The sequence below is a fragment of the Erithacus rubecula genome (assembly GCF_903797595.1).
Source record: "Erithacus rubecula genome assembly, chromosome: 18".
Lineage (NCBI taxonomy): Eukaryota > Metazoa > Chordata > Aves > Passeriformes > Muscicapidae > Erithacus > Erithacus rubecula.
The window spans coordinates 7802459-7818625 of record NC_136670.1 but is presented as its reverse complement, the minus strand read 5'-3'; the positions used below and the strand labels follow the sequence as shown (position 1 = coordinate 7818625).

Genomic DNA, 16167 nt, shown 5'->3' with positions numbered 1-16167 from the left:
GAGATTGCATGCCTGCAGTTTGGAACATAGGGACCTGACTCTTGCTGCGGGTCGTAAAAGGCAGAAAGTAAACGGGGACCAGAAGCTGAGAGGTAAGAACAGGCTGGCACAAGGAAGGCAAACACTCTGCTCCCCTGGGTGTGCAGGGAGAAGCTGGGCCCTCCAGCCTGGTGGGCAGAGCAGCATCAGTGCTTTTTCCATGGCAGGGGCTGTGGAGGAGTTATTGCTAATTGCTGCGTGAGGGAAACTCATTCAGTGCCTTCTGGAATGTTGCTTTTTTGGAACGGTGTCCATGATTTTGTACGCTGCTCCCCAGTACCATCACAGTGAGGATCTGTCACCCCTCAAGGGTAGCTGTTATCTCGACTGATGTTAGTGGCACAGCAAGCTGTCCCCAGCCCAGCCAGCCCAGAGAGCTGGCTCACCCTAAGAGATGAGGGGAGTGGGAATTTGAGGCATTCCTTGATTCAGTTTCCTGGTTCCCCAGCTGTCCATGTGATCCTGCAGCCTGTCCCTCAGCCCAGCCTCTTGCACAGCAGCCCTGTGCCCAGTGTTCATCCCCCCTCACTCTGCAGGGCTCTTCTGGAGGAGAAATGTGGTAGGACCAAGAACCCGAGGTGCTCACAAGCCTGTTAGCCCTGAGCATCACCCACAGTGGCCTGTGCTGAGGGGAGGTCAGCCCTGGTCTGCACTGTGCTGACAGAATGGCCTTGGGACAGGTCTGCTTGTAGGACAGTGAGTGCCAAGCCAAGCCCGGATGAGCTGTCCTCTCTCAGTGTGGCCTTACCCTGTATCCACAGGATATTCCTGGTCTTGGTCCATGCTGAGATGTATCACACTAGTCAGCAAATTCAGTTTGGGGCTGGGGGAAAGTCAGTGCTGTAGGTTGCCTCTGGGAATTTGCCAGATACTTGAGGATCAGTATGGTGTTTACTGAAGTTAACCACATCCAAATAAGAGAGGTTTTGTCATCAGCCCTTTTCCTGCTTGATGTAACATTCCTTGTGCTTCCACTGCTGATCTATAGAAATCCCCTGGGTTCTGGTCTCTGCAGTCTCTCTCCTCACTGCCTCCATTACAGTCACTTTAAGCCTGATGCAATTTGTACTTTTTAATGTTACAGAACTTGAAGCGTTGGATTGTGGTTCAACAGAACCAGAAAGGACAATGTCAGAGCTCAGCAAGCACTGTGCCTCAATTAGATCTGTGTCTCATTCATTAGCAGCCTCTCATCTCCTGCAAATATGCCTTGAGGAGAATCAGGGAAAACACCAGAGATGTGACCCTGTTGACAAGACAAGCCCAAGAGGAGCAAATGACACAAATGCACACTGATTAGCTTTTGCCTTGGAGCTCTGGCTGGTAGAGGAGTGGGTGTGGGATCAGAGAAAGGTTTGGCTTGAAATGGACCTTAATGCTTATCTCATTCCAACCCCTTCCACTGGAAGGGACACCTTCCACTAGACCAGACTGTGCCAAACCCCACCCAACCTGGCTTTGAACAATGAATGGGGTTATCTGCAAAGGGGTTCAGCAGTCTGGGGCAAAGGCAGAGTTTGGTAGGTAGCTGAAAGTCATTGGAAATGCATTCAAACTGGATCAAAATCACACGATTGTAAATATTGGTGGTGGAGAAGTTTCTGGGCCATTTCAACACTTGGAGGGGTGTCCAGAGAATGCAGATGAAAGACTGGCTGGAACAAGCTGCATTGTGCTGCTGCTCACAGCCTTTCCCCAGGACTTCTTTCCCTTTCAAAATGTTGTTTCACTTTCCCCTCCTGGCTGGAGCCATTCCACATCTCTTTGATAATTTTCCTTGGAAGAGACTGGGATGCAGTCTGCTACTGGCTTTCTGGTCAGCAAGAGCCCAAGGAGAAAATCCTGGCAAAAAGCTGGTCCCATGGTAAACGTCCAAGAAGATACCTCAGGAGGGTCTTTGCTGTTTAAATTCCTTGAGTGGTAGCACAAGGAGGCAGCTGGGACACTCCACTGGGAGGTGAGGTTTTTGAGGGATTCAGTGCTCTGAGAAGCCAGTGTGGTGGGACATACAGAGCTGTGCCAGCAGCTCTTCTCCAGGCTCCAACTGGGTGCAGATCTTGCATGCAGAGATCACAGGGTTCTGCTGCAGGGCAAGGACTTGAAGCAGTTAAGAAAATAAGAAATGTCAGAAACTCAGACATTACTTTTTCTCTCAAATGTTAGCGCTTCCTCTCACAGATCTTGATCTTGCAGTAGCTGGGCTGTGGTTTGGAGGCTGGGGAAGAGGCTGTGCTGTGAAGCTCAGCTTGTGCAAGGAGCAGTGTGACCACCTTATCTGAGGGTCGCATCTGGCCAGCTCTGCTTCCTCCTCGGGGCTGCTCCAAGCTCTGTGCTGTCCAGGGTGCTCTGCTATAGTGTGGTGTGATCCCTACCCTGCCTCCCTGAAATTCCTGTAGCACCTGTTGAGGTACAGCTCCTTCCAGACTGTAAGGAACATGGAGCCTGGGGCTGAGTGTCTCACACACCATCCTGTGCTGCCAGAGCCTGGGGGAGCTGCAGCTGGGGAGGAAGAGGGATGGATCTAGTTTGAAGCCATTGCCCCCTGCCTGACTTCTCACCAGGTTTCACAAGTGCTTGGGTTCCTTCTAACTCACATTAGGTAGAGTGTGGCAACTGGGAATTAACCCAGGCTGGAGAGGCTGAGTTCATCCAGACACGGATTTGCTGCACTGTCAGGATGTGCTGCTGTGGGGGAAAGTCATTGCTTCCTGTTGCTTCCTGTTCCCATCCCAAAGGCCTGGTTTGTGTCCCAAACCCCTCCTTCTCCCAGCTGGCAGGCACGGGGAGGGGGTCCTGCTGCAGCCCCTGCCCTGCCACCTCACCAGAGCTTCTTCCAGGGCTTGGCCTGGCAGGTCCTGATAGATCTGGCAAGGCATTTCCATGCTTTCCTCTGGACTGCAGTGCTGGGAGGAAGGATCCCCACAGCCCCAGAGCAGCACTGAGACATCAGGGTGTGGAGGTGTCACTTAGCCTGGTGGGAACACAAGCAGCACAGCAAACACAGGGGCTGTTTTTGAGAGGAAACTATTTTTGACCAGTTTTTAGAGAAAATACTGCCGAGATAGTGGATGTCTTTGTGCTCAGACTGCCCTTTCACAGGGAAAGGTTTAGAATTTCTTTGAACAAAGGTGAAGTTGAAGCCAGCAGTGGGTTAAAGCATGAGCAGAAATAACACTTGGCAGCAGGGGGGTGGGGGTCACCTCTGTCCACCTGCCTGGGCCATGTCACCTGAGTCACTTCTGGGAAGACAGGAGAGAATGGGCTATACTGCCTCGGGCCAGCAGCTGGGAGGGGTTGGCAGCTTGTCCTGGGTTTTGACAGGTTGGGAGGTTATAGCAGAAGTGTCAAATGAATTTCAAGAAGGGCTGAACTTTTAAATCGTAGCCCATAGCTACATCTCCCACAGCAGCATCTTCAAAAGCTGCTGGCACCCCCACATCTCTCCTGGCAACAGTGAGGGGGCAGTGGGGGGAGAGGGGGGAACTCAGCCATCCTGGGGCTGTAGTGCTGGGCTGGGCTCAGCCTTGTGCAGAGGCAGAGAGGGAGGCTGGTTATTTTTAGGGCTGGAGCTGGATCTGACCGTAGGCTGACCTTGCAGCTCTCCAGTCTGGTGCACACTGGCAGGATTTGAGCAAATTGCTCCCCAGTTGTGTGATGAATCAATGCAAAGCCTCAAGTCTCATGGTGACACTGCGATCAATGGGGCGATGGTGTTCGAGAGCAGTGTCAGGACGGTCACAGCAGCCCTGGCTCAAAACCACTTCTCTGACACACAAAGAACCTCATGTTTTTCCCTTTTTTTTTTCATTTATTGTTGTTTAGTTGTCTGGAGAGTGAAGGCTCTTCCTTGGGATCACCTGGCTCAGCCTGGTCAGTTGCTGGGATGCACTGTCACTGCTTCCAGTCTGGCTGCCTCTGGATTTAGGACCAGCACAGGAGCAGGGGCACTGCCCAGGTCCTGCTGGCCACACTATTGCTCATCCAGGTGCCATTGCCCTTCTTGCCCTCCTGAGCACACACAAGCTCAAGCTCAGCTGCTGCTGTCCAGCACCCCCAGATCTCTTCCCAAATTTCCAGCCACTTTGTCCCAAATCTGGAGCCCTGCATGTGGTTGCTGTGACCTGAGGGCAGTACCTGGCACTTGTCCTTGTTGAATCTCATACCTTTGGCCTTGCACCATCGATTCAGCCTGCCCAGATCCCTCTGTGCATCCGTCCTTCCCTCCAGCAAATCCGCAGCTGCTGGTGTGTGTGGTGCCTGCCAGCCCACTGCTGCCTGGGGTGGTGTTTCTGTAGCTCAAATAATGTCCCTTTTATTTTTTACAGTATTAAATCTCAATGGTCACGCTTGTCCCTCTTGGCATTTCTGACTTTGTGAGTTCTGTCAGTGGATGGCAGGGAACGACTGGGGCAGAATTCACTAGCTTTCAAGCCTTTGTGTTTTCTCAAGAATTTAGGCACCAGAATGTGACCTGAACTTGTCCTGGGTCTGACCAGCTGGACCCTGAGCAGTGAGGAGTTGGTCAAACCTGGCTGAGCACCATGCCCCTGTTGCAGTGACCTTGCTGCTGGTAAGATGAGCAGGTTATGCCAGGGACTTAAAAAAAACCAAAAAAAACCCAAAACACCCCACCCAGAGTGAGAGCTGCTGTACCTGACATGTGCAAGCGTGCCTGCACCAGTGAGACAAGGGCTCCAGCGTGGGCTTACATCCAGCAGCATTTTCCCCTTTCAGATCCTTGTTTATCACTAGTTCTTGTAGAGAGCAGGCCCAGCTCTTGGCAAAGACACCATTACTACACAGGGATGAGAACATGCCCCTTTTTCTACCCTGTTGTTTTTCACCTTGACCCAGGGCCTCACACATCTGCCCTCCTGATGTGGAAAGTCAGGGACCACCAGCACCTTTGGTGAGTTGGAGCTTTAATGTAAAATATAATGCTATGGTATCAAAGAAGGAAAAAAAACCCACCCTTGGTATTTCAGTATTTAAAAGATACAAGCAAGGGACAGAAGCAAGTAAAACTCGCTTCATGCTATTATCTGTTACTTTAAGAGTCTCCTCCTCTTATGTCCCATTTTAGTGCACTTGCTGAGAATCCTGGCTTTCTATTAGTCTCTTGGCTGTCCTTGGAACTTCTCTGTTCCCTTGTGGAGGCTCAAGTTCACCTCCTTGAAGTAAAGAAATAGGACACTTTGAGGCAAAAATCCTGTGCCTGGAGTGATTCTTTTTTTGACCAAAAGAGAAAATAGTTGCTGCTGTTGCCAGAAAAAGTCCTTTTGAGTGTGGGATTGTTCAAACCTGCATATCTTTTGCTGAGCATGTCCCAGCGATGCAGGGCCAGCGCTGACCTCCATCTGCACAGTGGGGAGCAGCATTAATCACAGAATTGTTATGGTTGGAAAAGACATTTAAGATCATCAAATCCCAGCATGACCAAAGCCACCACGAAACCATGTCCCCAAGTGCCACATCCACATGTCTTTTAAATTCCTTTGGGGATGATGACTCCACTGCCCTGTGCAGCCTGTGATGTCTGATCATCCTTTTGAACCAATTTTCCTCAATATCCAACACAAACCTCCTCTGGCACAACTTGAGGCATTTTTTCCTGTCCTGTCCCTGTTCTCTGGGAGCAGAGCCTGACCCCCACCTGGCTCTTTGAGAGTTGTGAGGGTGAGAAGATCCCCCTGAGCCTCCTTTTCTCCAGGCTGAGCCCCCCCAGCTCCCTCAGCCTCTCCTGATGCTCCAGCCCCTTTCCCAGCTCCATCCTCTTCTCTGGACACGCTCCAGCACCTCCATGTCCTTCCTGAAATGAAGGGCCCAGAACCGATGGCAGGATTCGAGGTGCTCAGCAGTGCCGAGCACAGGGACGGGCCCTGCCCTGACACTGGGGCGGGCACAAGCCAGGACGCTGCTGCCCTTTGCCTTTGGGGCTCCACAGTCGGCACTGCCGCCTTCACTCCCTCCAGTTCAGCGAACAAAGGACAGGATGGGAGGACACGGTCTTAAAATGCACCAGGGGAGGTTTAGGTTGGACATTAGGAGTAATACCTTCAGAGGAAGGGTGATTAGAATTTGGAATGGGCTGCCCAGGGAGGTGATGGACTCGCCATCTCTGGAGGTGTTTAAGGAAAAACTGGACGTGGCGCTCAGTGCCCCGGTCTGGTTGACATGGTGGTGGTTGGGTCAGAGGTTGGACTCGCTGATCTCAAAGGTCTTTTCCAGCCTAATTGATTTTGTGCTGGGCCACGCAGCCCGCGGCTGTGCGGGCTGGAAATGGCGATAAAGGGGCAAATGCGCGGAGGGTCCCTCATGGCCGGGCCCGCGTTCCCCCGGCAACCGCGCGGTGCCGAGATGGCGGCGGGCGGGGGGGCGGAAGATGGCGGCGGCCAGGGCGGCACCGCCGGGCGGGATCTGTGGAAGGCCGGGCGGGATCTATGGAAGTGACGGGCGGGCTCTATGGCGGTGACTGCCGCGGCTGCGCAAAGCCGGCCCCTCCTCCGTCGGGCTGCGGGCGCTGCGGGTGCGAGCGGCACCGGCACCGGCATGGGCGTGCATGTGGAGACCATCGCCCCCGGCGACGGTGAGCCGCGGCGAGCCCGCTGTCCCCCACCCCTTCTCCCTGCCCTCCCCGCGGCTCCCGGTGCGGGTCCCGGTGCCGCGGGGTGATGGCGCGTGTCTCCCCGCAGGGCGGACGTTCCCCAAGCGCGGCCAGACCTGCGTGGTGCACTACACGGGTGAGTGCGGGGCGGCCCCGGCAGCGGAGGGGCGGGAGGCTCGGACCGGCCCGGACACGGGGGAGCGGGGCCTGCCGCCCCCCGCCCCCGGCTCCCTGCAGGGACCCCGGGCGCGGCCGCACGGATGGGCCGCGCCTCTCCGTGGGGAGCAGGGGGCTCGGGGCCGCCACGGGGGCCTCTCCCGGGGGGCGCTGGGGTGAGCGTGGAGATCCTGTCGGTGCCCCGTGGCCGTGGGGAGCCCCCGTTGTCCCCGTCTTTCCCGCAGCCTTTTCAATGAAGGGGCCTTTCCCACGCGTATCCAGCTTTCTTTCTGGGGGTGCACCGGGGAACGAGCTGCAGCAGACGCCGGAGCGCAGGCAGGAGCACCCCGGGTAGAGCCCTGGGGGTCCCGGAGTAGCCGAGGCCCGTGGGCTGTGGGGCGGCCGGGCCCGGAGCCCCCCCGGGCTCCTCGAGTCACCCCCCGGGAGCTTTGGGGTCTGCTTTTTCAGAGCTTCTTCAGAGCAGGGTTCCTCCCGCCACAGCTCCCTGCAGGAGTGCAATCCCCTCCCCAGTCCTGCCCCAGTCCCTTCTCCTTTGTGGGCTGGCTTCAGGGGTACCCGTGGGGCCGTCCCACCGCATCCTGGGGATTTTTTAGGGGACCTAGTGCGAGTAACCAGGGCGCTGTTAAGTGGTCGGGGTAGTGTTTTAACGAGGGGCTGCCCCAAAGCCCGGGGGGGTCATGTTCTCCAGCAGCCTTCCGCGAAGAATGCTGGGGTAAAGAAACCAACCTTGGGACCCCAAAAAACGGTTTGGGGATCACCCTGAGGGTCGTGTATCCCTGGGCTGCCTTTTGTACAGCGTTGGCTCATCGGCATGGTAAAAATGCGTTAATGACTCATTTGTGGCTGTTTTTGCTAATAACCAATTCCCTTTCCCACCCCAGTGCTTGGGGGGCTGGGGGTGCCCCTCTCTGCGGAACGGGGCCTGGCCTGCCGAGAGGGCTCGGCGGGCATCCAGCCCATCTGCTGCTCCTCCATCTCCCCCATCCTTCCCGTTCCCTCGTCAGCAGGGAGAGGAAACAGCTTGGTCTGCCCGGCCGCCCCGTTTCCTCTGCCGGTGGAAGAACAAAGAGAGGCTGGCAGGCAGTCAAGTGGCTCCCGGTGGGCCAGTCCTGCCGCCTGCCAGCCCTCCCGGCTCCCAACCCTCTGGCTCCCTGCGCCGGCTCTCCCCTCCTGCGGCGCTGCTGGAGCTTGGCTGCTCTCCCCAGCTCCGTCCCCCACCCCAGCAGAGCTGTTTGGGGGTCACCAGCATCCTGTCCCCACGTCACGGTGCTTCAGTAAAAGTGCTACGTGGTGACTTGCTCACAACGGACCCTCCCCAGCAGCAGTCGTCTGCTGCGCCTGGGAGCGGTTCTCTAATTTCCTTTATTTTATTTTTTTGTTATTATTGTCTCCATTTGTCCTTTATCCCCACCCCCATTCCGTCTGCAGGCAGCTCCTGCCCCCCCCCGCCTCGGCAGGCAGCAGGAATCAAACACCTCCAGGCCCTGATGCCATTTCCCTGCGTCGGCAGCGCAGTTCCTGCAGCCAGCCCTGCCAGACACGGGGCTTGGCTCATGGGAAACCTTACAAACCTTTGATTCCTGGCCCAGCTGCAATGCTCACTGATCCCAGAGCAGCATCCAGGATGGTGGCACAATGCAGTGCTGGAGGTGCTGAGCTCCAGGACTCCTTCCAGAGCCCTGCGTTGGCTCTGTCCCCAGCTGCCCTTTGCTCCAGTGCTGGGGAGATCCAGCCTGTGGTATTCAGGAGGCAGCTCTCCCTGTGCTGGGTTATAGATGCACAGTGGTTTGGGTAAAAAACCACTTGGGGGAAAAAAAAAGTGATCCAAAGGTGAGGGATTGTGGTGAGCCAGCTTGATCAGCCAGTGGCTGGTGCTGCTTCTGCCTGTGCCCAGGTTTCTGCTCCATGGGGCATGGCCCTGCCAGGAGGACCCCAGGATGGACAGACAGCTCTGGTGTGGGAGGGCAGTGCAGAGGAAAGAGATGGAGAGAAGAGCAACCTCTGGGCCTCCTCCTTGGAGATGCCAGTTGCTTATGCTGGGGTTCTAGAGATGGAAATGTGTGGGGAGAGCTGGTGGAATTGAACCTGTTTCCCCTCCTTCCTTCCAGGTCCTGAGTCTTTTTGTGGAGGGCTTGTGCCATGGGGTGTCCAAAAGAGCCTTTGATATGAAATCTGCTATGTAGGACTCTTAAAGGAGCTAAATCAAGGATAAAGTTCCCCAATGTGCCCAGTGTGTTTAACACACTTTGCTTTGCTTGCAGCAACTGGCATGGGGTGGAACGGAGTGTGGGAGTGAATCAGTGGGGGGAAGATGTGGGTTGGGGGCCAACAGAGCTAAGCCCCCCTGAGTCAGAGCAGGGAGCAGAGTGGGGGTGCTGTGCAGTTAGGGCTCCTTCAGTGCTGGTGCCAGGGAGACCAGCTGTGTGGGGAGACTGCAGTGGGGCACCCCACTGCACTTCAGGAGAGGAAATGGGGTGGCTATAGTTCTTCTGGGGAGTGCCAGGACAGGAGCAAGTCTGACATGGATTGGCCAAACTGCTTTGCCTGAGTGGCAAAGCACACTCAGCATGTGGGGCTTGGAGCAGAGAGGGATACTGGAGGAAACTGCATTTCCCCAGCAGGATAGTACTGGGGGGACTGTTGTCCTCCCTAGAACCTGTGCACATTCCCTGGGGCAGTGGTGCTCCCCTGGCTGCTCTGGGTGCTGCCCTCGATGCTCTCCCACTGCTCAGTCAATGTCCTGTGGTTGTGAGCTGTTTCCTCCCAAGGTGTGCGACTCCCAGTCCATGGCTTGTGGCAACTGTGGGAGCTCAGTGCAGTCTCCTACACCCCCTTCCCTGCCTGCTCTGGGGTCCTCTGTCCCAGCTGTGGCTGATAATGGGGTGGGCTTGAGTGATGGGGAGCACTCGTGGAGGCAGGATTGAACCTCATCCAGGCATCCCTGCCCTGAGCAGGGGTTTGGAGCATGCTGGGTACTCCAGGGTTTCTGGCAAGGGTTTTCCATCCCGTCCCAGCTGGAGCAGAGGTGCCTGCCCCACTGCTCTGGTCTCTCCCTGCCTCTCCTGGGGAGGCTGGCTCTGTGCCGGAGCCCCTGGGCGATGCCAAGGATCAGCAGCCCGGAGGGGATGGAGGGGGTGCGGGTGGGGCCCTGCACCCCTGGCAGAAGCCGACCCGGCCGGTTTGTCCCAGGACTGCTGTGCCTGCTCCAGCACCGCTCTCTGCTGCCTCTGCCCGCCCAGAGCCTGCAGCCAAGTCGCACGTTGCAGCCGGCGGCTCCCAGCTCCTGCCTGCCAAGTGTGGCAGAGACCTGGCAGGGCCACGCTGCCCGCCTGGGACTGGGGCTGTGCTCCAGAGCCCCTACTCCATCCCAGGGCTGCTGCAGCCTCAGCTGTAGGGCTCTCCCTTCTTCCTCACTGAGATTTCTTGACACCTCAGGGAGTTCAAATCCTTCTGGGTTGGAGCCAGGGCAAGTGAGTGTCCAGAATCCACCTGTGTGAGCTCTGCTGTCCTTGCAGGACTGGGGGTGACAAGTATGGAGCCCAGGGGCTTGGATAAGCTGGGGTGTATCAGGGGCTGCCTCCTGCTCCTGAGGCTCTGCTGAGGTAGCTGCTTTTGCAGAGGATGCTTTGCCTCTTTAATAGCTTTAAGATCTTGTTATCTCCTTGCTGAGGGATGGCAGGGATGAGGAAATGGTTACTCATACTTGTCCAGAGCTGGAGAAATCTCCCAGGGGGCTTGTGGGCAGAGGAAGTGCCTGAGATGAAGATGCAGTCTTGGAGAGATTGGAGACTTTGTTTTTCCTGCTGGCATGATGGGGGAGCATGGCAGGCTCCCACATATGACCTTTTCCATCGTGGTTTGGGAAAGCTGATCGATCCCTAAGGCTGCTGCAACCAGCACAATCCAACAATCCCTCTCTTCTGCCAGCTCTGAAACAGTTCTTGAGGCTGGACTGGGGTCCAGTTCTTGAGGCTGGCAGTGGGGTCAGCAGTGCTGTCCACGCCTGTGCATGGTTGGCAGCATCTCCTGCACTGCTGCTGATGCCTCTGCATTCCCTGGTCAGGACATCAAACAGGATTCACTTTGCCAGGCTGCAGATGCCCTGGGAGCATGCCAGCAGTGCATGCTGTGACAAGCAGGGGGTTGTGCTGCATGGCCCCTGGGGTTTTTCCTTGCTGGGTGTCCAGGGAGAAGGGTGGCAGAGCTGTCCCCTCTCCCTCCTCAGCCAGCTCGGAGGGCTCGGAGCTGAGTCAGGGTCAGCTGGGGCCGCGGGCAGGCAGCGCTGCTGGTGCCAGCCGGCATCCCTGCCCCGTGTCCCCGTGTCCCTGTGTCCCTGTGTCCCTGCTGCCAGGCGGGAGCAGGGCCAGCGGATGGCAGCGAGCAGCAGTGCCAGACAGGGCTGGAAGCAGGTTCAGCGACAAGAGGTTTATCCTGGAGGGAGGAAATGAGAGAGCTCCAGATTTACTATTCCAAAGTCCAGGGCTACAGCGTGACTGGCTGAGCTGATGCTCAACACCCTGGAGAAGGGATTTTTGCTGTCTGTTAAATTCTACTCCCTGAGAGGAGCCCACACGTCTGGGTGCTTGTTGCCTCTGCAAAGGTGATGTATTTTCTCCCATTCCCTTCTCTCCATTGAGCATTTCCCATCACTGTGGCTGCTGGTCCCTTTGTGCCATTCGCTCTGGTCACTGTGCAAGCAGGGGCTGAGCTTCCCCATCCCATCTTTTTCACCAGACACATTTTCCCTTGCATACATGCCCTGGCAAATGGAAGTGAATCTGCTCCATGCCATCCTGAGGAAGTTTGATTTTTCAGGACATAGAGCAGTTTCCTGCCAGGATAGCAGGATTTTGGGGCTTTTTTGAGAAGTGAAGAAGTGTTTTGGAAGAGAGTGTAATTTTGCTCTTATCACACAGGGTTTATTGGACAGGGCACTGGCTGTGTTAATGCAGAGCTGGAGCTGTCTTATGGGAGCTGACTGGTGGAGTTACTACTCCTATAAGGCAGCGCCAGCTCCAAGATTCCCCAAGAAGGTCAGGCAGGGAGCAAGGGAGGGGAGGAAATTCCTCCTTAGCTCATGTTGGGGAGTTATATTTAGCTCTGGGGATATCAGCCTGGCTCAGCCCATGCTGGGGAACAAGGGCTGCCCCAGGCACATGCATCCAGCACTTGGTGCTGCCTCTCCCTGTTGTCATTCCTGGGTCCAGGAGGGATTTGGCTTAGATCAGCTGGGCACAGGCAGGGCTGGAGGCCAGTCACAGCCTCCAGATGGGGCAGTATTATCAGTGTTTTGGGTGCCTGAAGGTGGAAGCCTGGTGAGGAGTGAGAGGTGTGTTTCCTGGTGGGATGGGAAGCACAAGGTCAGATCCTGCTGCCTGATAAATGGCTGTTGGTGGTGCTGCAAGGTGGGCAAGATTTCCTTCCCCCGTCCATCTGCTCCCCTGTCTGTCCTTGGTCCTGGCCCAGAGGAGCACTTCTCTTTGGGCCAAAACAGTTAAATGTCATCCTTCCCTGCCCGAGGATGGGTGATGCTGCAGGGGTTTCCCCTCCTGTTCAGGTGTTTCCCAGGGAAAAGGAAGACAAGTTGAGACACATCTTTGACTCAGAGCCATGTGACTGTCACCTGCTCGGGCTGCCAGGTCACAGCATCGCACGCTGGCGCGCGTGGCTCTGTCCCTGTATCACCATCACCTCCCTCTCTCTCCCCAGGTATGCTGGAGGATGGGAAGAAGTTTGATTCCTCCCGCGACAGGAACAAGCCGTTCAAGTTTGTGATGGGCAAGCAGGAGGTGATCCGTGGCTGGGAGGAAGGAGTCGCTCAGGTGCCGCAGCTCCTCCGCCTCTCGCTCCCCGTGCCAGGAGCTGCAGCGTGGGCAGCGATCAGTGTGCATGCAGCTCCTTCCCTCTTTTATTATTATTTTATTTTATTTTATTTTATTCCCCTGTTCCATCCCCTAGCGCTGGGAGGTGTGGGTGTGAATATCAGCTTCTGCATTGCCACCTGCCAGCTGGCAGGAACGGAGCCGGGCCAGGCCCCAGCAACACCTACAGCACGTCGGTGACTCAGCGGTGACATTTCTGCTCTGAGTTAGCTCTGAACGAGCACGGCGGGAGCGCTCAGGCCTCCTGGGCTCCAGAGCCCACGCAGAGGGAGGGCTGGTGGGCACAGCACAGCTCCAGGCTGTGGTCCCACGCTGTGGGCACAGCACAGCTTCAGCTCCTGCCTGTGTGACAGTGCTCACTCTGTGCCATGCTGGCAGCACAAGCACAAGGATGCTGGTGGCTGGAGGGAATGGCCTGGCATTCCCTGTGTTCCCTCATGTGAAGGACATCCCAGGCCCTGCTCCTTTTCCAGCCCATGCTGCCTAACTTTTCCCTCTGACATTGCTCCCATTCCTCTGGTTTGTGTGGGTCCTTGCTCTTGCCCAGTGTGGGGAAAGCAGTGGGGACAGGTGTGTGTCCCTCCTCTGTCACTCACCTGGTAGTTGTGCCCATCTCCTGACATCCCTGTGTTTCTGTCCCTGTCCCAGATGAGCGTTGGTCAGCGGGCAAAGATGACCATCTCCCCAGATTACGCCTACGGCCCCACTGGCCACCCAGGCATCATCCCACCAAACGCCACTCTAATTTTTGACGTGGAGCTCATGAAATTGGAATGACCCATCCCAGCACCCTGTCCTCGGGTAAGGAGGGGCAGCTTCTCTCAGAGACTGTGTGGGTTGAGGACAGCTCAAGGCCCCTGTGTTTGATCTTGGGACAATGTGGGGAGGTGGGATGGGGGAGTGGGCAGTAGTGGGGAATAGGAGATGGACAGGGCAGGTTTCTGGCTGTGGGTGGAAGCTGCTCTTGGGAGTCTGGTGAGCTGGGATGCAAATCCCTACAGTGCTACATGCAAAGTTCTCAGCCTGGCAAAGTAGGTTCTTGTAATGGAGGTGTTGCAGTGGCAGTTCTTTGTGCTTTGGGTTCTGAGTGTTGTTGCTGCACCAAGGGGGCTCAGCTGCCACACCCCCTCCTGTCTGTTATGCTGCCAGGGCATGGGGCTGATGATGTGGGCACAAGGCTGTGATTGTGACCCAAGGGTTGGAGCATTTCTGCTGTGGAGACAGGCTCAGAGCTGGAGTTGCTCAGCCTGAAGAAGATAAGGCTCTGGGCAAATCTTGGAGCACCTTCCAGAGCCTAAAGGGGCTCTAGAAGAGCTGGAGAGGTACTTCACACAAGGGCCTGAAGTGACAGGGCAAGGCAGAACAGCTTCACACTGACAGAGGGCAAGGTTAGATTAGACATTAGGGAGAAATTCTTCCTGTGAGGATGGAGACACCCTGACACAGGCTGTCCAGAGAAATTGTGGCTGCCCCATCCCTGGCAGCATCCAAGGCCAGGTTGGATGGGGCTTGGAGCAGCTGGTCTCGTGGACAGTGTGCCTCCCTGTGCCAGGATGCTGAAATGAGATGGGCCTTTAGGGTCCCTTCTGTATTTCTGTGGGGCTGTGCTCTGGGTGTGGGGTCCCCACGGTGTGGGCAGGGTGGGGCTGTGCTCCCTGCTGTGATGGAGGCTTGGCTGCTGCTCTCAGGGCCTGGTGTGGTTTGTGTGGAGGCTGCCCTGAGCACACTCCCTCCTCCTCGGGCAGGCAGCTCTGTCACGCTGCCTCTCCTCTCTCCCCACAGGTTTGGCACATGGAGGAATCCAGAATCTCAGCTTCAAGAAAAGTGCACATGACTTTGTATGGAGCTTTTCCTGATAGTCCACTACACTCATTGTATAACCTTACACCTTGATTGAATGCCTTTGGTCACTAAGCTTTGCGTCTGACTCTTCCTCCTTGTATCGTGTTTTTATGTCTTTTTAAACTATACGCCGTAAACCTCAACTCTTTTTGGGTCAAGTTCTTAATCTTATTTTTGTTCCAGGTGTAGACTATGTTTTCCCAGTAGCACGCAGATGGGCTGACCTTAGATAGGAGTCATTTGAACAAAAGGAATCCTGTTAGTTACTTGTTTTGGTGCAGATTTATGGTGTTTTCAAACCAGAAATTGCTGCTTCTGCAAAAGCCATAGCAGAGTGAGGTTGTCGAGGCTGAAGGGATGCAGAGAGCAAGGTAGCAGTAGGCTTGTTTATAGGAATTTTGCCTGGAACAGGACAGCAAGGGAGCCTGGCCTTTCCCTGCTCCCTGGGGAGCATCACTGGAGGCATTGTGGGGTTTGCTCTGGGAAAGGAGTGCTGCTCTGCCCCTGCTTCACCCTGCCATCTCACAGGGGGCCTGCCTTCCCCTCCAGACCACTTTTGATTTTGGGAGTTGGGTCTCCACCAGAGCTCCACCACCTGAAAATCCCGTAGCATGGAGCTTTCTTTAAAGAAAAAGGAAAACTGGACAAAGGGAAGGTGCTGTCTGCAGGGGAGGTGGTGGGGGTTCAACTCAACAAGAATGCCTCTGTCCTCCTTCTCCCCCATGGAAAGGAACTGTCAGCCCCCTGTTGTCCCTGCTCTGAGCACACCTGCCCGTTCTCTCCTGCCACCTGATGCTGGTCATCGCTGCTTGCCTGGTCTCACAGGATGCATTGCTGTGCCCTGTGCCCCCTCCCTCTGCCCTGCCCAGTCTGTTGGTAACAGAAATTCCCTCCAGTCACTTCCTTCTCCGCCGCACAAAGGTATCCAGTTTATTATTGCAATAAAAACGCTTTATGCTGGCTTTTCTCAGCCCTGTGTCCTGGAGGTTTTTCCCTCACCCGTCTTGTCACTCAGCAGGGGCTGGGCTGGGCTCAGGGGTTGCTGTGTGGGGTGCTGTGGGTGCTGCTCTGGGCTTGCAGGGTGCTCTGCCAGGCTCGTGGGGTGCTTTGGGTGCTGTGGGTGCTGTGCAGGAATCACAGGGTGCTCTGCCAGGCTCGTGGGATGCTTTGGGTGCTGTGGGTGCTGTGCAGGAATCACAGGGTGCTGTGCCAGGGTTGTGCTGCTGTGCCTTAGTGTGAGGCTCAGGTGCTCAGCCCTGGGAGCACAGGAGGATGCCTGGGGCTCCTGTGCTCTGTAGGGAGGTGATGGCTGCCTGCTGGAATTTGCATAATTAATTGCCTCACCATAACCTATTAAGCATTACCCTCACAGCCTCGTGCCCTTGTGGCTGTGACTCAGCCTGGACTGCAAGCATGAGGGATAGATGATTGTATGTTCCCATGGTCCTTGCAGCTCTAGGGATGCCTTTCCTTGCATCCTTCTAGATTTATTTCAGTTTTGAAAGCTGGACATGGCACAGGAGGCACAGCAGATCATCTGCTTTGAGCTTGTTTGCATGTAGGACCTGCTCAGGCACCACTGTGCCAACAACCTTTGATCAGTGTGCCACAACTGATAACACA

General features: G+C 55.9%; 1 protein-coding gene across 1 annotated transcript; it reads left to right on the top strand.

The window, feature by feature from the left end:
- Nucleotides 1-6486: 6486 nt before the first annotated feature.
- FKBP1A (FKBP prolyl isomerase 1A) lies at nt 6487-15514 on the top strand. The gene is made up of 5 exons (XM_079321900.1): nt 6487-6625; nt 6732-6779; nt 12530-12642; nt 13351-13503; nt 14485-15514. Exons 1-4 carry the CDS (start codon nt 6502-6504, stop codon nt 13477-13479), a joined length of 414 nt encoding a protein of 137 aa, XP_079178026.1. The 5' UTR covers nt 6487-6501; the 3' UTR covers nt 13480-13503; nt 14485-15514.
- The last annotated feature ends 653 nt before the right edge of the window (nt 15515-16167 follow it).